The 25,094-nt window shown below is 43.6% G+C and overlaps 1 protein-coding gene across 1 annotated transcript in view; it reads right to left on the bottom strand.

Moving 5' to 3' along the window:
- Nucleotides 1-25,094, bottom strand: part of ADAMTS8 (ADAM metallopeptidase with thrombospondin type 1 motif 8) — a 266,131-nt gene that overhangs the window by 38,133 nt on the left and 202,904 nt on the right. The window contains exons 2-5 of the mRNA XM_078681944.1: nucleotides 12,033-12,272; nucleotides 10,706-10,838; nucleotides 6,705-6,872; nucleotides 2,329-2,627 (exon numbers count right to left, since the gene is read on the bottom strand). Of these exons, the coding sequence (XP_078538070.1) occupies nucleotides 2,329-2,627; nucleotides 6,705-6,872; nucleotides 10,706-10,838; nucleotides 12,033-12,272 (840 nt within the window). The remainder of the gene's footprint in view (nucleotides 1-2,328; nucleotides 2,628-6,704; nucleotides 6,873-10,705; nucleotides 10,839-12,032; nucleotides 12,273-25,094) is intronic.

The raw sequence follows: 25,094 nt of genomic DNA, 5'->3' as shown, positions 1-25,094 counted from the left end.
CAATGGTTGAAATTCGCACCCAAAGGTACTTACTGTAGATTGAGTGAGCGGTCCACAATATTGAAGTTTGCAATTAGGTCGAGTAAAATGGGTATTTCAGGTGAGGCCGAGTTCATCTTCCTTGGTACATTATCTTTCGTTCATAGTACGTGCAATTGGGCGCCATCCAGACTGCAGAGAATCTAACAAAAGTGCTGCCCTGCACCTGCGGCTGCACATTAGATGTAACATCAGTATCCATATGTGGACAACTATGAATGTCAGTCCATTATCCAACTATGGCCCTTTCTTTGGAATCAAGAATGCCTCCTATTGCAGTCATCTGAGCACTGATCACTTTTCAGAGTGATAGAAACATTGCCAGATGGCGCAGAAGGAGTACATTTGCAGGCATGCATCTCCCACATATAAGGACTGATTGCTGCTACGGAGGAAGACCTGATGTCTGCCTGTGAGTGAGAGGCTTCGAGTACCAGTGCACTGGGTGAATGTCATCCACTCTCACTACAGGCTACTCATCGGAAACACGCCTGCTACCTTGGCTTGCTTTCTTTATGAACGAGGCCCATCACTGGCTCAGCTGGTAGTGCACAATGCCGGGAGAAAGAGCCTGTTTCTGATTCTGCCACCACTGGCTTTTGCTTCTTGTGAATCACATACCCAGCGGTGAGAGGCTGACTCTCCATTGGGATAATGAACCCACAGGTATGGTTCAGGGGGTCTTCGTCCCTACCGCATCTAAATCCATCACAACCCAAAGGGTTAAACTGCAAAGAAAGCTACGAGTAAAACATAAGATACCTACTAAACAATCCATCATAGAGTAACCTTCTGAATATGCAGGCCTTCTTAAACAAAGATGAAAGCACTGATTGAAAGGGTGCAATTGAACCACGACGTGCAAGCCACAGGCTTGGAGTCACTTTTAGGAAAATGTTTTCATTTCCACAAGGAGGGGTGGGTCTGAGACAATGCAGTCACAACCTCTAAAGTTAAATGTGCCAAACAACGCTATTGCTTGGTTATCAATTTCCTCTTTCAATGTTTAAAAGTAATTTCACTCCTCATCTTATTTCCTCTTATATGCCTCTTCTAACACCTCACATCGGCTCCTCCGTCCCCGGCTACCAGTGAGAAATCTGTTATGCTAATACTGGTCTAACTTCATTGACACGAGGGACGGTCAGTCTAAGAATCGTGCATGTGTAAAATGCTGGTGAGATACAATTAGACTGTGTGGTACTGAACCTTGCCTGGCATTAATGTTTCTCAAATGGCTGTTCCGTTATTCATTCATTCTAGCGCTCTGAGACCTTCGGCTGATTTATGCGCGATATAAATGCAACAAAATATGGAAATGGAAATGGAAAATAGATGTGTGCGTCAAAGAGCTTCCGAGGCATAAGCAGGTGCGGATGTCATCCTGCAATGGGAGATTATCATATCAATTTTTGGGCAGAAAAGTGCAGTACATTCCGTGTTCTTTTTTCTACTACCCTATCGCCATACTGCCTCAGGTTCTTTGTTTTTAGAATGGCGATCCCCCAGCTCAGCAGTTACTATCATCTCGTGTATTTCCGGGTTTGAGTTTGCGTGGATCAGGGGATTTTCAACTTCAACGGCTGAACGTTTTGTTAATCCTGGCAATGCCACCAGAGGTTGCCTTCTATGAGGAAAAGAGAGATTGTTCCTACAGGGTTCATCCTGAAAGAGAATTGCACTTCTGCGGAAACAGTACCAAGCACATTACATTTATCTGCGTGCTAGACCCACGCACGGTGCTTTAACACTTTACATTTCACCCAATATCTAATATTCTACACTGTATCAATATATCACTTACAATATCTGTTTTTCTTTGTCTGTCGCTTATTTACCGAAACACCATAGATAAGGCGCACATTCAAAGATATACTTGTAGAAAAAAAGATGCATTCTATGTATTCTGCGTGTGCATACAATGAGATAACAGTACACTATGAGGAGGGACACAACATTGTTGATTTTTAAAGCACACCGCTACCCTTTCCATGGAGTTTGACGTTGTCTTTCCAATATGAAGACTTTTTGACAGGTTTATTGTTTTTGGTTTCAGAAGTATCAGTTTTCCTATCTCGTCCTGTCTTCGGGTAGCATCATGGCGCAGCACACATAACAAAACTGGTCACAAAGTGAAGCTAGGCCTGCGCAATTATCAGGGCTTCCTTTTGCTATTTTCTTTTTTTGATAACGTGACACAGAAAGCAGAGCAGGTAAAGTAATCTATTTCCCCTACATTTGGTGAGACATGCGCGGGGAAACAAGCTATGAGCATTCCCTCTGTCTCACCTTTGGCTTCAGCACATCTTCTTCCTCCAAGCATTTCCCTTCCAGGCAGAGTTTTCTGTCCCCACAGGGAGTTCCGTCTACCCAGGGCAGGCTACCGTTTTTGGTGTGACACATAGGCTCGAATTCCACCCGGCACCACAGCTGGGAGCAAATGTCCTCGTCGGTTGTGTTGGGGCAGTGACGGAACTCTTTTCCAAAGACCTGCTGGCATTGGCTGTCCAGGCCATACAAGGAGGCCCGGCCTGGGAGGTCTGCTGGGAGCAGGATGGGGCTGGCGGGAGAGTCCAGAAGGCAATCTCCTGTGGGGGGGGAAACAAGGGTGTTCTTCAGTAGCACATGACAGAGCAGCCTGTAGGGCTATTGGGGACAAAGCCAGATGAAAATATGTAAATTAGCAGAGTCAATAGGTTGGTTAGAAGGAAAGAGTATAGGAAATGTGTTTAAATATTGGCTGAAAATGAACCAGTGATGGGACAGATGAAAATATCAGAAATGGTAAGTAAATACGTAAATGATCATCAAAGCGAATAGCTTTATTTCTGTAAAAAGTGATGGCCAAAGTTAAAGAAACAGGTGTGTCATAAATCACTATTACTGTGAAATTTGGTTATTAAAAGAAAGACTGTATTCCTCAAAAAGAGTAATAAACACGTTATCCTTTCGTATTGCACTCTAGTAATAGTTTATTAGAGGCTATCAGCATTCAGAGACTCGTGTCAAGGTCAACATAAAAGTCAAAAGTGCAATAAATGAAAATGGTTACGTGGCAACCCTAACAACCCCACTCCCCTCGCCCCCGCCCCCACCATCGCCACTCCTGCAGAACAACCTGCAGAGGTAACCCAGGTCATAAGGCTTACCCACATTCCTTCGGATGGAAAGTCTCAGTATCTGTCCCCTCCACTACATTGCACAGTAGGGCTGACCCTAGCAGTGACATCATCTACTATCACTCGGGCCGAGGGAAAGACCCTTAAATAATCTTTTATCTTGCTCCGCAGATTTAACCCCTTATGCTCTGGTTCTATCTGCTTGAAAACCTTTGTTTATTACTTCTACAGGTGAAAATACAACAAACCATAAATTCTGTTCCTCTGAGAGCAATATGGTATTTATTCCCGCTTGTCTTGAAGATGACGCTGAAAGCACATATGCACATCCCCACTTGCCATATGCTTAGCACACGACCCATGGGATCAGGATTTTGAGTCAGGTGCGGACACCTGAGATTGCATTCTGCACATGCTTAGTGGTTTAATATTCGGTAAGGGACATGGCAGTGTTGTTATTAAGTATTGTTTCAAAACCACAGCGAAACCTTTTTATTGGTCATGGGTAGAAATTAAAGGTAAAATATGTTACAACAAAAAAACATCGTCTGCAGCTGGGTCTTCACTCCGGATTTCAACCGAAGTGTTTGGTGACATGGAACCAATGGCTTCTGCTTCCACATAACCTGCTGGAACACCTCTATAATGATTGCTGAGAGGTGAAATAAATGGAGTCCAAGCGAAATATTTACTCCAGGGAATTGGTGCCAGGTCAGGGAATGAGAAGACTCAGATTTGTATCCTGGTTACACTGCCCTATCACATTATGTGAGGTTGAAAACGTTACTTTATCCACTTGAACCTCGGACACTTGATATGTTAATATTAGGAGCACCCAGAATGGTTGGATTCCATGAGCGCGCCTTGTAGTACAATCATGCACAGACACTTAGCTGACTGTGCTCGCTGCTGAGGCTTTGCTTTGGTACCCTGGATGAAGACGGTGCCATAGAAGTACTCTCGAGCTGGGCAGGTGTTTATCGCACTGAGCGTGTCTTAGCAGTACTTCTCAGTCGGCTATGTTTATTGTAGTTAAATGTGGTGCTACGTATAAAAAATAGAAATCTCAGTTATGGTAGGACCTGAAAGCTGGGGCTGCATCACAGTGCTTGACTTTTAGGGATGGAGCCATCTCGTCAACTAAGAAAAGTGCTTAGGTTCAGCATGGGCAGATAACCTGTAGTGCTTGTCTTGTACTTTCTAATTTGTAGGTGTACCAGCAGGATTTTTGGGATTTAGTGCTTTTTTGAGTTGATAGGTAAAGACTAGCCACAACCATCTGCCTACATTTATTTTTAGGTCTCGGCTAGTAACACGCTGAAAGCGCGTTCTCGCCAGAGAACTATAGTCGGCGTCTCAGCAGTCTGAGAACGCCGAAGGGAGACAAGACCTGGCCGCACGCAGCGTTTTCCCATAGGATAACGTTGTGCGCGCGGCCATGTCTTGTCTCCACAGCTGCATGGCATACCGGATCGCGTCGCGCGCCTCTCTGGAATGCAGGGGGGTCTGCAGAGAGGCGCGCGGCGCTGATAAACAGCCTGCTTTTTTTTTTTTTATCCGTCTACTGTCTTTCGCCTGGCTCACGGTTAATATTATTCACATTACTATGTACTTCCAAAATATGCATTTATGTGTTGTCACCAATAACAACATCTCCAAAAGGTGCATGGTTGAGGATGTAATTAGACCTGAAACTTCCGGTGACATTCTAATATTGCTTGACCTTGATGTAATTATATACTCATTATGCACATAAATGGCCCATTTATTATATACAGTCGGATGCGGTGCGCATTGCACGCTTCCCAACAATGACACATTTCAGACATCTATTTCTGCTGGCCCAGATCACTGCTTTGTCGCTTCGCTTCCATTTAACCGCAGGCAAGGCACGCATTCATAGGTTAGTGTTGTGTTTTAAATATGACCCGGAGGAGCATTGTTTTCACACTACTGTCATATCACCAAGCACTTTAAATCAGGACGTCTTTTTCAATACCGTGTGGCCTGACCCTCTCTGTGGTGCCGAAACTTTCTGATAACATTAGTTATCGGGAATTAAACCTCTCAGGTCCTCACTCTACCAACAACCTGGTTTGGTGCGAAAACAAAATCTAAAACACTGTTGTTTTTTAATTGTATCCGAATTCTAACCTCGTCGCCACGCAGTCTATGTAACTCCTGTGAGCTCATTAACGCCAACAATGTGCAGCTCTTTTCTGCCCCCAACAGTTGCCTTTCAATATTGCACTTCTTTTCCTCGTTCCTTTATTTCTCGTTCAATAAGACTTACTCAGAAGGGTATCAGTTCTCATTATAAATGCGAGCAAAACAAATGAAGTAAATGATTAATCAAAACTGAAAAGCAATATTAGGGGTTGTATACAACTGAAACATTGAGTCGTTTATAAATGCCCAAAGTGAAGGCTCTCGGGCGGAAGGATGTTCCAACAAGCACTGATAAATGTCAGAGATCTGCCTCTTTGATTATTGAACTGTTTGGGATTGCACTGTAAGTACGTTGGTGTTTAGTTATAACATTAGGCGTTGGTGTTGCTATTTAGCCTGCTGTTAGGATTACAAAGCAAAATCTCAAAAACACTCAAATTCCCCATTCATGGTTAAATAAACTAATCATAACTAGCGGCCATTTGTCATTTTTGTGGTAAGTTGTAACTTGCCAACTTCTGGTTAGTAACATTGATACACTGATCCTCTATGTGTGTCTGCTCTGTAACACATACTGGTCACCTGCGCCCTTACAATGACTAATCTTCTGGCAGAAGGGGCCCTTGCCCCTCACAAGTGCAAGCATTACAAAGACTCCTATTCCCTGATAGGAGGTAGCTAAGCAAGTCTTTAGCAGTCCCCAGCCTCCGCGAGGAGTCTTACTTTAGTCTGTTTTCCCCTGACAGGTGAAGGTCTTAAAAGAGACGCTTTCATCATTGCAAAGGCAAATATTGCAAATTCTCTCTTCAGTGCTTAATTTGAGCCGGGGGTTCCACCGGCACTTATTTTTCTACTTCAGACATTTGCCCAGTGCTAAAGAGGGTAAACAAACAAAGCAGAAATACGAGGAAGAGGACGGTGGAAAACCCTTAACAGAGGGAGAACGCAGGAACTTGCACGAGTGATGTAAAGGGACATTGAGTCTCTAGTAGTGGATTTAGATAGGTAGTTAGATAATTTGTATTGCACAATTAAAATCATTGCAATCTTGCTACTTTGAAATCGGTATGAAGTGCATTTTTCCAGAATTATAAGAGATATATAACAGTTTGTCATCCTAGTATGCTAGGGATAAAAACGTTTAAACAACGCTTTATCAACTTCAAAACATGGGTATAACAAGCATTTGCAATGCAATAGGTCTCGCATTATTAAAGTTTGAGCTATTGGGATTGCTAAATAATGCAACACCAATAGCTTTTGTTGCAGTTGGTGTTGCAATATTTAGCAATGCCATTAGCTCAAACTTAATTAACCCGAGACCTATTGCATTGCAAATGCTTGTTAGAAGTTGGAGCCCATCTTGGCTCCTCTTACCGTGTCCGCTGTCCAGGAAGTCGGTGAGGTACATGGTACTGCAGGGGGACCAGGGCAGGGTCTTGTTTAGGTGGATGAACACTGGCGCCATCAAGTGATGCTTCCCCAAATCACCAAAGAGTTTTTCGCAGGTCTTGGAGTCGTCATGGGGCATGCTGAGCACGTGTCCTAACACAAGGGTGCAAGAATGTGATTTAGATTTATGATGACAGGTAACTCATCACCCCCCGTCATTCAGTTCAAACTCTATAGTTCAATACATTTCTAATTATTATCCATGATTTTTCTGGCCACGGTGCACTCATTTAATAATAGAAAGAAAGAATGAACTAGTTGACATATACCCATATTACGTATTCATTCATGTAATCGTTTTCATTGATGCAACTGCACAACAGAGTGTGTTACGCTGAGATACATAGAACTATGTGAAAGTGCCATCATCTCTCTGCACTGGGTTTCTTCAGAGTTATACAGATGTGGACTGGAACCAGATAACTGTGGTTTTATTGTATTTGAGATTTGTGCTTGGAACGTGTGTCATCTAAAAAGGTTTGAATTATAAATGAGTGCTTTGGCAGCCTGGCTTGTTTTTATGGCTGCAAAAGTATTTGAAGCTGTAGTAGCAGATTTCTGGATTCATTGTTATAACAGAGGATCAATAAGACAGCGACTATATTAGGTATTGGTGTTGACAGCTCATCTGTCAAGCTGACCTGTTACTTACAATATACATAGGCGCTCATTAGAAGGTTTTCAGAAAGGGGTTTGGTATTTACAGCAGCGAGTATAAATACTGTTACCCCAGAGTGATGTTTTTTGCACGTAAAATATACCACCTATTTTGAGTTTACACCTTTAAAATGAGGCATAACATGTGGACTCTGTATTTAAGACACTGAATTCTAGATGGTTTGCTGTTTTATGGCGCTTTTTCCTTGATAGGATTCTTGAAGTTTGACATGCCAGAATTTATTAGAAGAAAACTGCAAGTGTGTGATCATAATCACACAATTCATAATTCCAAACTTTGTGCAAACCTTTGTTTGCAAAAGGATTGGAATTTAGCCCTCAACTTGCAACAGAGGGCCTTTGGTTTTGAACATGTCCCCCATTGGCTTTCTTCGGCCAGCCTCTTTAAATCATTTGACTCATGTCCTAGCTCAGCCCAGTGAAGTGTTCACCTCTCACCTAACGCTATTAGCTGTTTGGGTGTTTCCTTCCACATCCGATCCAGTGCTTGCATTGAACTAAAGGTTGGATTACTTTACAACTAAGGAGTTTCTGATTCTGTATGCTTTTCTGGTCTGACTTGACAATTCTTATGCAACATGCATTAGCATATTAAACACAAACCTACTTTCTTTGCCTATGCTTCCATTTATGGTAGAGGGTTAGCCCCATTCAAGTACTTTACAATAAGAACAACACAATGAGCATGCATTTAAAAAATAATACTTTATACAAATATCATGAAAAACATCCAAATGAATCTTAAAGGAATGACATGAGCCTTGTCTTATCTCGTGACCTGAATCAGGCAAAGGGTTTTCATGCTTGTGGCAGAAATGAGTTCTGGATACTTGGTACCAAAGAAGTGAAGCACTGTTTATTAAAGGTTGAATTTCTTACTCCACCTGACACCAGGGATCTGCTTTATGGGGTGTGAGTTCTTTGAACGGTACACAGTTATTGCCCTAAGATTTGCAAGCTGTAATGGTGATAAGCATGATAGGTCAACCCGGTGTACAAATATCTAGACCGAAGTACGTTTTGCGATTCTTTTTCTTTAGTGTCAGCCTCGAGTGCACATGAAACTTCTCAAGAAGCAGAGAGCACTGGGAGACACATGTAACATTCAAACTGAGAACCAGAACTCAGCATCTTAGAAATGGAGTTCTTCGCTAACTAGGGCCTCCAAACGAGTCCAAAATGAGAATTAGATGAGACATCACATGCATAAGGACCGTCTCTATCCAACGATCAGGTCAAAACGTGACTAAGTACATCAAAGATGGAATTAAAACAACTCAAACGCTGCGATTTAATGGCCATCTCCAAACTCTAATGGGATATTTAGGAGTCAGAATTACATCTGGACGGTAAATCAACTTTAGATCTTGGTTTCTCTATTTGTGGTCACACACCACTGAATTGTATTAACCCTTACCACCTTTAGAAGGTAGGGAGGTGTACTGATAAAGCTGATCTTAATGACCAAAATGATGAGAACGAAAACTAATTGAGCATCAGTGGAGGTCAAAATGATGCTGAAGTAAATGGAATAAGAGGTACTTCAGGTTAGGTTTGAGGTATATTCAAACAGTTGTGTGTGGTTTTACGGTACTGAGACCATGGGTTTGATAGGAACATGTGAAGAATGTAGTAATGGGATCAAGATGTGAGTGATTGTCTATTGCTGTACATCTTGTTATGTTTAGGACACATTCCGTAGTTGAATGTTAATATCGCTTCCAGGGCCTTTCTTTAGTGTGTATGGCATATGCTGAAGGTGGCTGTGGATATAGAGATAAAATATGTCTTTTGTTAGATAATGTCTTACTAGGGATTTGCAACTTAAATGAATTAATATTAATCTTCTAAAGAGCAAACTTAGCCCAAAGGCGTCAAGGCGCTGCAGGAGGGACTGTCAGACAGAAAAAGACGAAAATAGAAGGACAGCTCTTCAGAGCCCTACGGAAGAGTGTGAGACACTTGTCCAGAATTATCAGCAGGGAGGGAATTCCAGATCCTGGCAGCGACGATGGAGAAGGCTCTGCCTCCTCATCTAGCTCTCTTGAACCTGGGGAAAGCCAGCAAGTTTTTACTGGCTGATCTAAGCTGTTTCGTGGGAAAATAGCGCCTGAAAAGCCCTCCTATGCCATCTGAACTTAGGTCGTAGAAGGCCTTATGAAGAAGACAGAGAGCTTTGAACATAACTCGGCAGTTTAGAGGGAGCCAATGCAGCTTGCTGACAGAAACCGAGACTGAGTGGTATTTAGGGAGATCCATCGTCAGCCTGGCTGTGGCATTCTGCACCAGCTGCAGATGACAAACAAGGCCCTTGTTAATGCCCGAATAGAGGGCATTACAATAGTTCAATTTGGACAGCACTAAAGCAATAACAGCCTGCTTTCAGGAGGTGAAAGGAAGGATATGGGAGATTTTCCTGCGGGTCCTGATAATCCCAAAACAGGTGGACACCGTTCTATTAACCTGAGGACTCAAAGAGAGGGAGTTGTCCACTATGGCCCCTAGATTTTTTCCAAGGACAAGAACATATCTGGCAATCAATCATTTGACCAGATGTTCTGTTGGTTTCCAAAGATCAAGACCTCTGTTTTGTCCCCATTGAGTTTAAGGTAGTTCTCAACCATCCAAGAGGAGACCGCCTTCGTACAGCTTTTGAAATTAGTTGAGGATTCCCTAATGCTGTGGGTAGTAGTCACCATGATTGGCATGTTGTCTGTATAGGACAACACCTCCAGTTCAAAGGATCTGACAACCTTGGCCAGTGGGGCGACATAAATGCTGAAAAGGGTTGGGCTAAAGGAGGAGCCCTGAGGGTTTCCACATAGCAGCTGGTTGGGAGCCGAGTACAATTGACCCATTTTCACTATTTGTGCCTGATTACTAAGGAAGGAGGTAATAAGCTTGAGGGCCGTGCCTCTAACCCCTATCTCCCTGAGCCGTTCCACCAGTCTCATGGCAGATAGGGTATCAAAGGCGGCGGTAAGGCCAAGAAGAATCAACAGTGTGGTGTGACCTGCATCCACCTGAACACGAATATTGTTGATTACTGAGGTTAGCGCTGTCTCTGTGCTGTGATCACATCTAAAACCGTGCTGCGACCCATCAAGCAGCTGGTGCTCCCCAGTTTAAAGACTTGAAACCATTGGAAAAATGTAGACTTCTAGAAAGAATATAACTAGACAAACATATATTAGAAATTGCATTGGTCGCCAATGTTCAAGGAAAGGCCTGGATTTCTGAGGACTTACCCAACTCATGAGCCAAGGTGAATGAAGCCTGGAGTCCATCATCTTCAATAACGGAGCAGCTTCTGCTGGGATCACACATCGTCCCAATGTCTGCCACTCCAAGGGTGTCACAAGTTTTATGCCCACAGATGTCCTACAAGGCAAGACAAGTGTTCTATGAACAATTACTTTGCATGCAAATAAATAGGCTGTAATCAGGAGAGCCCGATAACCTGTCCAAAGTGTTACAAGGTGGTGAGTTGTTATAGCCATTTAAGGTTTGCACAAGTGTGGAGTATCACAATCATAAGCCACCACTGAAGAGAAGAAAAGAAACAATGCTTCATCAGCTCAAAACGGTTTTTTTTCTCTTTTGAAAGAATCAAAAATATGGAACATACATTGTATCTTATTCTTTAGCACTAAAGAAAATCAAATTCAAACTGAATCAGTGAAACATGTGCATCTTTGCTAATTTTTTAGATTTAAGGTGCAGAGTATAAAGGTTTCGTGTGCACAACAATCATAGCTGGAACAATCATAGCTGGATGCCCTTGAGCAAGTTGCACATAGTTAGTACACCACTGAACAGGTTACACATGAGCAAGACGCTATTGATCAAGGTGAACATGAGCAAGATGACATTCAATAAGATAGACATGGGTGAGATGGCACTGAGGCTGGCGCGTATGGGCAAGTTACTCATATGGAGCAAGAAAACCACAGGCATATTGATCGTCAACATCTACCACTACAAACTGGCGCTAAACTGAAATTTACCACAAAAATTGCTTAAGTATGTCAGTGAAATTTGTTGAGTTTTCTGAAGAAGCATCCAGGTTGTGCTGTGCCACGAAACCCTAATGCACTTTTCATATCAATAACTAGAATTACCAGACTGTTTCTACTTTTTCGGCTTCATCTCCCTACTGCACACAGGTAAAGAATTGTTCATCAGTGGTAGTCATCCACTATGGCGAAGTACCATCACCCACCCCCCCTCTTGCTGGCAGCCGCTAGACTGAAAAAATAAAACGATAATAACAAGGGGTTATTATTGTTTTATTTTTAAAACGCGTCTTGTGCCAGAGGTGGACGACGAAAGGCTGGAGGGCGAGTATTTCAGCACTGCTGTCACTGCACATGTCGGTTTGGCCGTCCGTATCAGGACGGACACTCTGAGCACAAATCAAGGGAGTTATGCTCCATTGACTACATTTCTCTGGATTTATTCAAAGTGGTACCCTCTAACTAATTCTACCATTCTTTCTGTTGGTGGCAGCACTTTGTGAAATTCAATGACAAAGATTAGGTTGAGAGCAAGGTCTGAGGAGGCGGCTTCCCTTACTTGTCTGGTCAGAAGGATGGCGGTATCGTAGTGCTCTGGATGGCGGTCACCGGGAGCATTAAAGCGCTGCTGCCAGCTGCAGAAGTTACGCAGTGTGAGATCACCATTATCCGATACCTCAGGTCCCTGCTCTTCATCATCCACCACCAACACCTTCACCACCACCAGGCTCACCGAGTTCTTCAGGCTTGGGTGTTTGTAGATCCGAGCAGCCACAGACATCAGTGTTAAGATGTGATTCTGCAAGAAGAAATAAGAATAGTCCACAAGCAGGTAACTAACTTTGTCCCAGAAAACAGGCTGGCGGACAGCTGATTGAACATTATATCCAGGAGAGTCCAACTCAGTTACTGCAGGCCGAATATATGCAAACGTTCCAGAATGTCTACACAAGGACACATTACATACTAGGGACTTTAGAGAGAATGATCTGCTTAGTTGGTGATTTTGCTGAAAATCTGGTGAGGACCGTAGTTATGATCTCTTACTTTGTATCATTTCACTCCTGCCCCTGTGAACTTTCTATCCCTTACTCCTCAAGAGTCATTTTTTCTTGATCAATGTTGTAGAATGTATTGTGGTGCATGATGTTTAGAACTAAAGCATCAAGTTTTTCTTACACATGCACACATACACCTACATGCAAAAAAAGTCCTCCCACCCATTCTCCAGCCGAAACTGTCCCCCGTCTTCCTATTGACATCAATTTACATAGAGGATGAATGAATCAAATCTATGGAGGAAATGCACATGAATAATTGAAAATTCATACTAGTATTTCTTCATTACAATATGTACCTTGTGAATAGTGTCACCTAAATTAAATGGCATTTTTTTTATATTTTCAGCACGGACATAATTTAGGGGTCACTTTGGCTTGCCCTTTGCGGCCCGTGGCACTGCCATTACAACCCCTCACCTCAGAGGTGGAAAAATCAGTGCCAAGAATACAGGGGTTCCTCCGCATTCCTTATTTTCAGCACGTTTTTCTTTTTACTAACAGTGAATAATACTGCATTATTTATTAACTCTTAATATAATAAAATAGGGAGTAGGCTTAGCAGGAGCAGGACTTTGGTGGCAGCTCTGGTAAGTAAAAAATGTTTTAATGTATGCTGTCTGCATGCTTCCAGATGAGAGTGCGTTTATGTGAGAAAAGAACACGTTAGTGTTAGCATGTGCATGTATGTGTAACAGTGGCAGCCAGTGATTTTAGGAGGGAGGGGTGGACGGGACACTCATGCACACATACAGATACAAATTCACTCACACCCATGCATTCACACATGCGCGCAAACACACACACCCTATTCACAACACTCATTACCAAATATTAAAACATACATGCACGCACCATATAGTAATTAAAAAAAAGAAAATCACACTTACCTGCAGCTCTAACTCTCAGGCCCTATGAGGGTTGGGACTGCTGCCTTCCCTCATTGGTTGACCCAAGGTAAGCCAATGAGGAAAGGCAGCAGTCCCAGCTTCGTCTCCGAGTGGGATGGAGTCAGTGAGACTGCTGACCCCACCCCTCTCAGTAATGAAGTGTCACTGATTGACACTCGACCCTGGGCGCTTCAGGGCTTCAAACTGAAGCGCCAAGGTCCGAGGCAATGAGTGGCACTGCCCCTCATCACTGAGGGGGAGGGCCTCAAGGACCTTTGCTAAGATGATGATGTCATTCCCGAAGGTGCTGTGACATCCTCAGCCCAGCAAAGTTTAGCTCAGGCATCCAGGAGCCTGTGTATTTAGCACACTTTGCTCCTGGCTGTCTGACCTGAAAATGAAGAGTGTCTGTGAGGCTGACCTTTGCTCAGCCTGACAGACTCTTTTCTTGAGGGACAAAAGGTGGTGGTGTGGGGGTTGCCCCTCATTCCCAGTGGACCGGCCACGGATGATGTGTAAGCAGGTGTGCGTGAGTGAAAGTGAGTGAGAGACAATGATAGGTAGTGAGGGAAACTGTGAGATTGAGGCCCAAATACCTTCCCATACAAAAACTATGCTTTAAGGCTTTTCCCACTTTGTATGTGTGCAGTACAATACAGCACACATGCAAAGTGAAACAAAACCAGGAGAAATGAAAACAGGTTTCCTCGCTATGCCTGTCTTGAGGAGTCGTAAGATTGTGGTGCAAATTCCTCTGTAACAATGTTTTTGAATATGGATTTGCATCTAAAACTCATGGCTAGTGGCATGGGAATGGCCATGCACCACCTATGTAACATCCACTTGACGCAAAATAATGCAAAGCAGTGCATAGTGCCATTTTTAATTACTTTTGGGATACTATCAAATGCAAATCAGGATTTGCGTTTGATAGTAAATCTCATCCTAGCACTTAGCACAGAGTTTGCATCACAAAAGCAAATGGTTATCTGAGGCACATGGTGAAAAGATACGCCTTTAGATGGCTGCAATGGTGATATGGCCCATAATATATGTCCCTGCCCTGGTAGCAGTTGGGCATGGAGTCTCCTTCCTGGTTTCTATTGTGTTAAGAATTTAGTTTTGGGCATTTTACAGCTGAATGAAATAATGGCAGCCGAATAAAATGATAAGGGTTGTGTAGATATGAGAGATGTATTTGAATGGAAACCTTGCATTCTTTTAAAGAAGCAGGGACACTGCTGGGAATATAGACATATCAATTTCTGCTGAATGCCAGATTGTTTAGTGAGACATACACCACAGGAGAGAGCTTTCGAGGTAGACCACGGGAACCTGGCTCCCTTCTCGAACGCCTAGCATTGACCCACGGAGGCTGCCCCTTGTCCTCTTTGAAGAAAGTACTTTATGAAGACCCCCGGAGACAGGGATAACAGATGGGACAGGGCTAGATGGGACAGGACTCCAGGACACACTCACAAATGACGAGTGGAAAAAAATTGAAATACATTAAAAGTATACCCGAATCTGCCTCGTCCATTTTATAGGACATACTATACACCCTTGGGATTAGAAAACATGTATATCCCTCTCAACCCATAGGGTGCTCATGGTACCAAGCTGACGGAGCTGACCTGCTTCAGGTGTCCTCATTATGTGGAACTGTCCAAATATTCTAGGAAAGGGTGGTAAACACATTACACCGTGCTGTGGGTAACATGATTAGACCAGATAAAAGAAAAGTGTGTTGGGGCTAAACCAATGGCCTGAGAAAAAGCACATGTCGAACCGTAGAGCATCGAAAGGCCTACTTTTATCTACATGACAAATTGTAATACAACGGAAACAAGATCAAGGCTGTGTATATGATCTATGGGTTCAGAGTGAGTTTTAATTTCCACGGCTATCAATATTACAACCCATGGGCCTGTACCTTGGAGACTGTTCTCTATCAAATTACATTCTATAATTTAGAAGGTGCTAGAAGTAGAGGGTCTAAATGCCACTCTATTATATAAGTAAAAACACTGGATTTGCGGCCCCTCGTCAAATTGTAATATCAAATGCTGGATGTCACTATCTCTAACTATTATAGCATCAATTTTACATTTGAGGGTCATTTTAATGTTGTTAGTTAAACCAACCGATGGAGATTCCTTTGGGCACTTTGCATACATTTCTACTCACATTCTAAATCTCTGCATAAACACTAGAGCCCAGGTTTCATGCAATACACAAATGTCAGCTTAATTTCCAAACTATTCCCAGTTCTCATCATATATATTAGAAATAAGGGCAGCCAAGTATCTAGTTAAAGACATTCATATGCCCTTGTTCTACCAAAGACTTGATGATTTTTTAGGAACATTAGTGTTAGAAGGGGCCTGTGGAACAAAATCAAGCAACAGAAGAAAGATCTTGCATATTTTCCAAAACTTGGATTCGATGGAAGAAAAGCATCTTGCTTGGGTCTCTTTTTAGAGAAACTGGCCAACGTTTGGATCAATATTCGGGCTAAGTGTATTGCATTTTAAGTGGGAATATAGCACCTGATCTGGATGTTAATGGTGTTTGGAAAAACAGGTCTGTATCTGTAAGCTAGTAGTGAATCTGCTGTACATGCATATGTAATACATTATGGGGGACGCATCTGCATAGATGCGTCAGTTTCCTTGCGCCAGCGTCAAATGTCCTTGCGCCACCATGGATGCTCTGTATTTACAATACAGTGGTCCATGGCGCAAGGATTAACAGATGTGGAAAAAATTCTGACGCATCTGTTGGCCCAAGAGTCACGCATTGCTGGAGTTGTGTCGCAAGCACGACGCAACTCCAGCAATGTATTTTGAGGCCTATACTTACTGTACTGCATCACTCTTTACGCCTGATTCAAGCCTGCGTAAGGTTTTGACGCACTGGTGTCTTAAAAGTGGCACAGGGAAATCTTGTTGATTTCACTGCGTCACTTTTACGAGGCCTTCCTGTATGGGAACGTCCACCCTGCATACATCATACCTGATCCCGAAACTGGTCCCAGGATTCTTGTTTCTGGTTCAGGGAAGACCTGGCTTTGCAGTTCGGGCTGGACTGTTCCCATGAGGCACAGGGTCAAGACTGATTTGCATATGGCTGGGTCTGAACTGAGGTGAAGTGAGCTAAAAAATGATGATAGATTCAACCCAGATCTGTGACTGGGGGTAAGTGTTTGAAAAGTTTCAGCGCTCCGTCCAACATCTCCTTGTGTTTGCTTTGGTTGCCCTAAGTTGACAGGGTATGCCCAAACGTGGGTCCTTTGCTCACTTTGCCACTGGACTTCATCCTCTCCTTGTGTTTGCTTTGTTTACATTACACTTCATGGTTTTAAAAAAGTGCAACATTTGTACTTGCCTTGCTCACTTACAAGTATTCACATTTTGTTGTGGGTTAGAAAAAAATTAACATCTTAAAGCCTGCCTGTTGCACTCCCTGCACCCCAACAAGATGAAAAGTAAACACAAATTTGTTGTTAAAAGATGAAGCAGCAATTTATCAGAAGAAAATGCCCGGCATTTGACCTGTTTTTGAAAACAAAGCAAAATAGGACAGGGTGAAAACAACATTATAAAGCCTCTTTGTTGCTCATTCACATTCTAAATCACTAAGAGGTTGTTTTGGGGCTACTGCACCATCTACCGCTCTGCTACTTCCAGTGCACCTGATGTTCATTGACCAAGAGTGCCCAGGGGAATAGGCAATGTCAGCCTGGACCATGCCTCCTCATTACGTACAATCTTGTGATTAATCAGAAGAGCAAAACCCGCCATCATTTTATAACTTCTATGAGTTGAGGATATGCTCCGTAAGCGAAGACTGTGATTGTTGCCATATACCACTTAATTGTATGTTTACGTATGTATATGCTTGACCTGGTATCCTTGAGTGGTTTTCCCCTAATGTTTGCCTTCGGTACTCCTGTTTTTTCTGACCTTGTTTTGCTGGCCTTAGGACTCCACTCACTTTACCACTGCTATTCAGTTCTAAAATACTTGTGCTCCCTCACTAGAACAAGGTAACATTGGCTTATACCCAATTGGCATCTTTAATTTACTTGTAAGTCCCTAGTAAATTGGCACTACCTGTGTCCACAGCTTGTAAATTAAAGGCTACTAGTGGGCCTGCACCACTGACTGTGCCACCCAATTAAGTAGCCCTTTAAACTTGTGTCAGGCCTGCTATTGCAGAGCCTGTGTGTTCAGTTTTAAAGTGGCATTTCGACCTGTCTAAGTAAACCCTTTGCCAGGCCCAAAACTTCCTTTTTGATATATATAAGTCACCCCTAGGATAGGCCCTGCACAGCCCAGAAGGCAGGATACAACGTATTTAAAAGGTTGGACATGTACTTTTAAGTTGTACATGTCCTGGCAGTGAAAACCCTCTAAATTAGTTTTTTCTACTGCTAGGCCTAGCTTTCTCATAGGATAACATTGGAATTACCTTATTAAAATGTTTAAGAGTCATTTCCAAATGGGAACAGGTAATCCTCTCTTGATTGGTGTCTCTGGAATCACAATGTAAAATCCTAACTTAAGGTGATATCGGATTTTAAATTACATTTCTCAAAACTCCCCTTTTAGAAAGTTGGCATTTTCTTGCCTTACCCATTGGTGCCTGTAGACTGTCCCTGGGCCACATGCCTGGGCATGGGTGACAGTTGTGCTTTGTGTATTCCTCCTAGACTGTCACACACATGAGGGGCTTGGGTGTGACTGGCTGGGCCATCACTGGCAGGATAGAAGGGATGAGCTGTGCTCAACCCCACTTACATTTGAATAGGCTGTGTCATGTCTCCACACAAAGGGGCTGCAAACCCCCTATGATTACTCTGGAGCCAAGGCAAGGAAGGTCACCTGTGCACTTCAAAGGCAAGCCTTTAGAAGATTCTTCCCATTCCAAAGGCACAACTGTGCATTCATCCTGGACTTCAGACACAATCACTTCAGTACACTTCTGGGCCTGTGGATTCACTAACAGGAAGAAGGACTATTGGGCTTTTTAAAGGGCTGCCACTCTGCTATACTGCTGCTCAGAAGGAACTGCTGCCTTGCTGTGGCGACTTTCTGCCTTCTTGCCTGGGTAAGAAGGTCTGGACCTCCATCTCTTGAACTCAGAGTGACTCCAAGGGCTAGTTGGCTGGCCTCCTGATACAAAGCCCCAGGGACACAACAGGCTTCCAACAACCTTGCACCAGCACCTGGACTCTGCCATCTGTGAGTCTACCCTGCCACATGGTGCCACTCCAGTACTGCACCCTTGGAAGTGGACTTAAGGTGCTTTGCGGCCAGCCTCTGGGGATCCAGCGAAGCTGACGCCTCTATGCTACTGCAGTGATTGGACCTGTTACAAAGACCATCATCGCATCACAGCTCCTTAGAACCGCTGCATTGCCCCACTGCACAATGCATCCTCGGTGCAGGCCCTCTCATCCCTCTTCGATGGCAGCCTTAACAACGTCAGACTCCAAATTGCAACCTCGCAGCTCTTCAGAATTGATGCATCGCCCTGACTGCACGCCGCATCCTCAATGTCGGACTTTGCATTGCAAGCCTCGTCAATGGGTTCCTCAACATCGAAGCAGGCCCACGTATTGCAGCCTTGCAGCATCTCGGAACTGCCACATCACTTCGGCTGCGCAGCACATCTTCAATGAGAATCCTCGCAATACACTGCACACCAGAATTTAAGATACTTTGTTCAGCTGGCCTAACTGGGCCCCTGTAACTGGGTCGCATTCCATCGTGGTTGGCCTGAACTTAAGCCTTTGTCCAGGTCTGGCATTACCAATATCCATAGTTGGCGCTTTGTGCTTTTTGGCGCTATTTTTACTAAAATCTTTCAAACTGAACATCTCTGGTTCTACTAATTGGATTTCTTTCTCTTTGGTCTTGTTTAATTTATTACGTGCCTTTGGCTCAGCGTTTAACACTAGAACGGGCCATTAATGGGCAGTATAGCCCAGGACCATAAAGCTATATTGAAGAAAGTTCTATTTTTCTAACTTGGTGTGGGATCCTTTTTGTATGGTGTTTTCACTTTATTATTTTTTTAGGTCTTGCACAAATACTTTACACATTGCTGCTCAGTGCCAAGCTGCCAAAGGGTTGAGCACAGGTTAATTAAGGGTTGGCTTGTGCCTCATCCTGACAAAGATTGTGGTTGCTGCATTCCCAGTGCTCACACCCCATTCATCCATCAACCCAATTTCCCACAGTATACGTCTAAATATGTAGCTTTGAATTATGGATATGATTAATATAGCACAAACCAAATTGCAGACCTACATATCAGTTTATATGAGGGACCTCTACAGTAGAAAATGAGGGCCAAGAGTGAGAAAAGAGGAAGTGAGGAGGGACATGGGATTGGTTTACTTGGGGGAGTAGAAGGATTCTGAGGTGATCCTTACAGGGAAATACAGAACTGTTGGTGGTATAGGAAATGGTAAGGGAACTCTATAGGGATGATCCTTAGAGTGTTTACCCTGAGATGATGTGTTGCTTGAAGAAATGAAAGATTGGAAGCCGAGACTAGTCCATACGAAAAAGGTAATTATCTTTACAGTGTGAAATCTAGAGTTGGGCTGGATGAAGCTAGTTTGTGCCTTTAGCATTGATTTGGCAGATTGGTTCTTCTGTGCATTAGTTGTGGAGGGATGAACTATATTTATCATCTGGAGAAGAGGTTTGCAAATCTCTGAAATATATGGTCTCTTAAAGGTTTAATACACACTGGATGCCACACGATGATCTGAGTTAAGCTTCGCTTTCCACATAAGAACTGAATGGGATTGTAATGATTCTCGGAGACCCAGCTTACCCACTTCCCTGTAATAATTTGTAGTAGGTGAATTACTTATTCATAAGAAAGCCCAGTTTCATAACTGGGTGTTGCATGGTGGAGTAGGTGGAATTAGTTTCTAAGTCACCCACTCTGTGTATACCTATGGTTCCTTGATTCTTCTAAACAAATGAGAACCCACAGGTTCTTAACTGACAAATGGGTCAGGGAGAAATATATTGTGTGTTTGGGTAGTTCTTAAGCTACAGATAGATCTAGGTATGGTGCCTCATGTTTAGCAGCCAGTGGTGTAAGTGGATGGTGTCTTTTAGGAAACGTGTGTAGATTGCAGTACTGGTAAGGCACTGGGTCCTGCTTGTGCCACAACAATATAAGGGGAAAACAAAATGTAGAACTCAGTGGCCAATAGTGTCCTGGAAACAAATACAAAGATTCACGATCAGATCTAAAATGTGCTCAAATTTCTCTTTTTTTTTAAGGTATTCGGCTATGTGATCTTATCTCCATTTCAAAGGAAATTAGAAAATCATCCTGGTAAGGTGAGAAAAGAAGCTAACACCCTCAAATCTAGAACACCAGCATGGGTCGACTAAGGACAATTGAGTTGTTGCAGTTTTGATGAAGAGGATCATTTGTTTATTTAGCAATACTGTCTCTAAATATGTAAGCAATAAGGACACCTATGTGCAATGTAAGTGGCCCAACAACTCTAGGGTTATATAAATGGTGTAATGTAAAATTAGTGTTTATTTTGGCAGCTCAAGGGAAAGGCAGGTCAGGTCACAGAGAACAATTAAAGTGGCTATTTAAAGAAAATGAAATGTTGCTTTCCTTTCTTCTGCTCTGTTTTATAGCTGTGCATCAACGAGAAGGAATGAGATATTTATGGCAACATGTTTCTTTTTTGCACTCCTTAGGTAATTATGGAAAAGTTAGAATCTTTCTGTATGTTTCTACACATTCTGACATACTGCAGCTTTTTATTTTACAAAACATGACTTGTATTAAACTGGTTCTAATATCTAACAGCTTTTAAGATGTGTTTAATTTTTCACTAGATATTCTATTTTAATTCTTCATATTTGCAGATATTTCATATGAAGGAGCTATGCAGCAAGGATTTAAGTGGTTTGTTGGAAAGGTGAATGTGTGATGACAATGTATTATATGGGATAAAATATCGCCTTCTATGCATGAAAAGAAGGCAAAGATATGTATTGCAAGTTCGTTTGGAGTTTCATAACAGAATGGTCATGAATCTCCTTGTGACTTGCAATATCCTTATAGTGTACAAAAGGGAGTACTTTATCCAATATATAATGAAAGGAGTTCCTCGTAGGAGAGAGACAGAACATGGGACTGAACTGTGAAGCAGAGGTTTTTGGAGAGTAGCAGCTTCATTATTCAGGGTAAGCTGATATGGAGCCAGGTTGTCTGTATTTTTGTATTTCTTGATATCATACTTGAATTAAGAAGTTTGAGTCCATGTAAAAAATAAAAGTTGAGAACAGATTGAAAAGAAGAGTGCAAAGCCCAAAGATTAAAACCATTGACCCAGGCCTGCAATTGGTGATGCAGCATGCTGTCATCAAAGAGAAAAACCTCAGTCGAAGTTAGTTTGAATTTAAGGTTAACATTGAACATTCATCTTTGGGTGCCATTGAAGCACAGCTTGAGCTTATAGATATTGGTAGTGTGCAACATTATTTCCCCAGCAAAGAAGGGTTTCAACTGCTGAGGATGGGAAGCTATCCTAGAAACTGCCTCGCTTAAAACACCAAAGTCTCCATATCCCCAGTGATGCAGCTGCCCACCAACAACTTCCAGGACTCTGCTGGACTTCAGAGTGTGTGCAAATGAAAGACTTAAAACCCGGTAAAAGTCGGCTGCATGAGCTAAAACTTTTTCAAAGCTAATATGGCACTGAATAAAAAGTGAACTGAATTGATGGCGCACATATGCCTTGGAGGGTGATTGAGTGACTGCACCTGTGCTTAGCCAGCTCCCTCTTGTTTAGGCACCAGGATCAACAAGCATTGGCATAGCCAATAGGTCTCGCCTTTTGGACCGTATAAGTATTTAGTTATGCAGCAGAATATCCTGGTGTAACAACACCAACTGTTGCATGGCTACACACTTAAAAGGTCCCAAATGCGAGACCTATTGGCTATGCAAATGTTTGTTTATAATGCACTTCGACCACTGGGCCTAGGGCAAAAACAGCAGAGCACCAACTTGTAAAGGGCAATAGGCTGGGCTAGCCACTGGTGTTAATGTGTGTTTGGGGAGAGTGTTGCTTAAGAGGGCCATGGAGAGACCAGTGGCATGTGATATTAAGTATTGGAGTATAGAACTAGGAGCTGTAAAATTCACCATTGAACCCTTTTTCAGTTTTTGTAGTAAGATTTTCTGATACTTAAACTTTAAAATGAACCGTTTTTTCCTAAATTTTCACGCAACAAGAAGAATCCTGCTGGCCCCTTCTTCAGGTCTGACTTGCCTGCTCGCTCGTTTAGTGCCCTACCCCTTTCAGAATCCACCAGCCGCCCCCGAAGAGGGCCGGTCGGCCTGGCTGTAGTCTTCGATTCTAGCAGTTGGAGTGACTCAATTCTCTAAACTTGGTAATGGAACTACACACACCCTACACTCTGGCGCAAGCCAGCCATGTAGGCAAATGCTTCAAGGCCCTACCTAGGGATAGCAAGCAATGTAAAAGGTTTTCAGAATTGGAAATGGCAGTTGGTATAGTGCAGATTGTAAAATCAGCAGGTGGCTGGAAACCGAATCTAAATACAGCAGGCTGAAGCTGAATTCAGACAAGACGGAGGTCCTCATCCTAGGCCCCACCCCATCAGCCTGGGACCACTCCTGGTGGCCAACATCGCTAGGAGCAGCCCCAGAACCCACCGACCATGCACGCAACCTGGGGATCATCCTCGACTCCGCCCTCTCCCTGACCAAGCAAGTCAACGCCATCTCCGCGTCCTGCTTCAACACCCTCCGAATGCTCCACAGGATCTTCAAATGGATCCCCTCTGACACAAAAAGAACCGTCACCCAGGCCCTCGCCATCAGCAAACTGGACTACGGGAACGCCCTCTACGCAGGAACAACAACCAAGCTCCTGAGACAGCTGCAACGCATCCAGAACGCTGCGGCACGAATGATGTTCGACGCCCCCCGACTCAGCCACATCACACCCCACCTTCAAACTCCTCATCCACGCACACAAAGCCCTATACAATGCCGGACCAGCATACCTTAATGACTGACTCAGCTTCTACACCCCCCCCCCCAGCCTCCGCTCTGCCAACCTCGCCCTCGCCACAGTTCCTCGCATCTGGAAAACCACCGCCGGCAGCAGATCCTTCTCCTACGTCGCCGCCAAGACCTGGAACACTCTCCCTACCAACCTACGACAAACCCAGGACTTGCTGGCTTGCTGGCCTTCAGAAGACTTCTCAAGACCTGGCTCTTCGATCAGTAGCAGCACCCCCCCCTCCCCCCTTACTAGCGCCTTGAGACCCTCACGGGTATGTAGCGCGCTTTACAAGTGGATTGATTGATTGATTAATTGAGCCTATGAACTTGGCAGCTGGTCTGAGCCCATGAACATAATCGTGGGTATGCCTTATGATGTAACTTACTTGGTTCTACGGTAAATCGCTTTGACACTTAAAGGAAGTTCAAGCTATATAAAATTGCATTAAATACATATTCGGCCTAGGTTTTGGCACTAGAGGCACCCCTAAACTGAGAACATGGCAATGGGCAGTGCACCTAGGCTGTGAGTTTGGCAGTGGCTCGGCCCTCAGGGTCTGAACTTGGAATGGGACGGTACTTCCATGGGGCCGGGGCTGCACTCTGTACCTCACCGGAAGTGGAGACTCTGGCTCCTGTGATTGTATTTGCAGACTGCGGCAGCCCAGTAGTTACTAGAGTTCAGGCATGCAAGCCTCTCCCTCCCTCCCTCCCTCCCTCCCTGCCACAGACGCTCCCGCCCTGTGATGCATCCCTGCTCACCCCACGACATTCAGTCAAACACTGTGTGTGACGGGATCAGACAGACTGAGCGAGAGGAGGGGCCGGGGCCTCAGGGGTAGGGTGACCAGATTTTGTAAACCAAAATCCCGGACATTTCCCAATAATAGAAGAAGGATCACAACTTTACAGTCACCAAATGGCACAATGGCAGCGCTCATCAACATAGAAACACACACAATGTGTCACTGAGAAAATTAATCAAATGCAATTTAACATTTTAATTAAATGCTTTAATATAGAATAACTAGTCTTGCTTTTGAACTCATAATAACGTGCATCCCATTGTTTTCAGTCGGTCCTTTCGAAAAACTGGGAAATGTGCCAACTTTTCTGAAATCTGCCGGGACAGCTGGTGAAAAACGGGGACTGTCCCGGCAAATCATGGACGCCTGGTTGCTGTTCTCAGGGGGAGAGCTGCCCCCTCCTCTAAGGACTTCCTAGGAAAGGAGGGAGCCTCGCCAAACAAACTCAGTGGAACATGAGTGCGGAGTGCAGGATTATGCAGAAATAGATGAGTTTTTTCTATTTCTTTACTTTTGGTATAATCGCGGCACCAGCGCTTTACTTTTAATGTTAAAAGTAAAGCGCCGGTGCTGCGATTATAGCAAAAGTAAAGAAATAGAAAAGAAATCTATTTCTTTACTTCTGCTATAATCGCGGCACCCGCGCTTTGCGCAAAAGTGGAAGAAAACAAGGGAGGCGGAGCTGATGTGCGCGCAGCAGAGGCGGAGCTGAAGCGCGCGCTTGTGCGCGTGACCGCAAGCTGGTGGCTGCTTTGGTAGCATTTTTAAAGCA

This window comes from Lissotriton helveticus, chromosome 3_1 (assembly GCF_964261635.1).
Source record: "Lissotriton helveticus chromosome 3_1, aLisHel1.1, whole genome shotgun sequence".
Lineage (NCBI taxonomy): Eukaryota > Metazoa > Chordata > Amphibia > Caudata > Salamandridae > Lissotriton > Lissotriton helveticus.
This window is presented reverse-complemented; position numbering and strand designations above follow the sequence as displayed.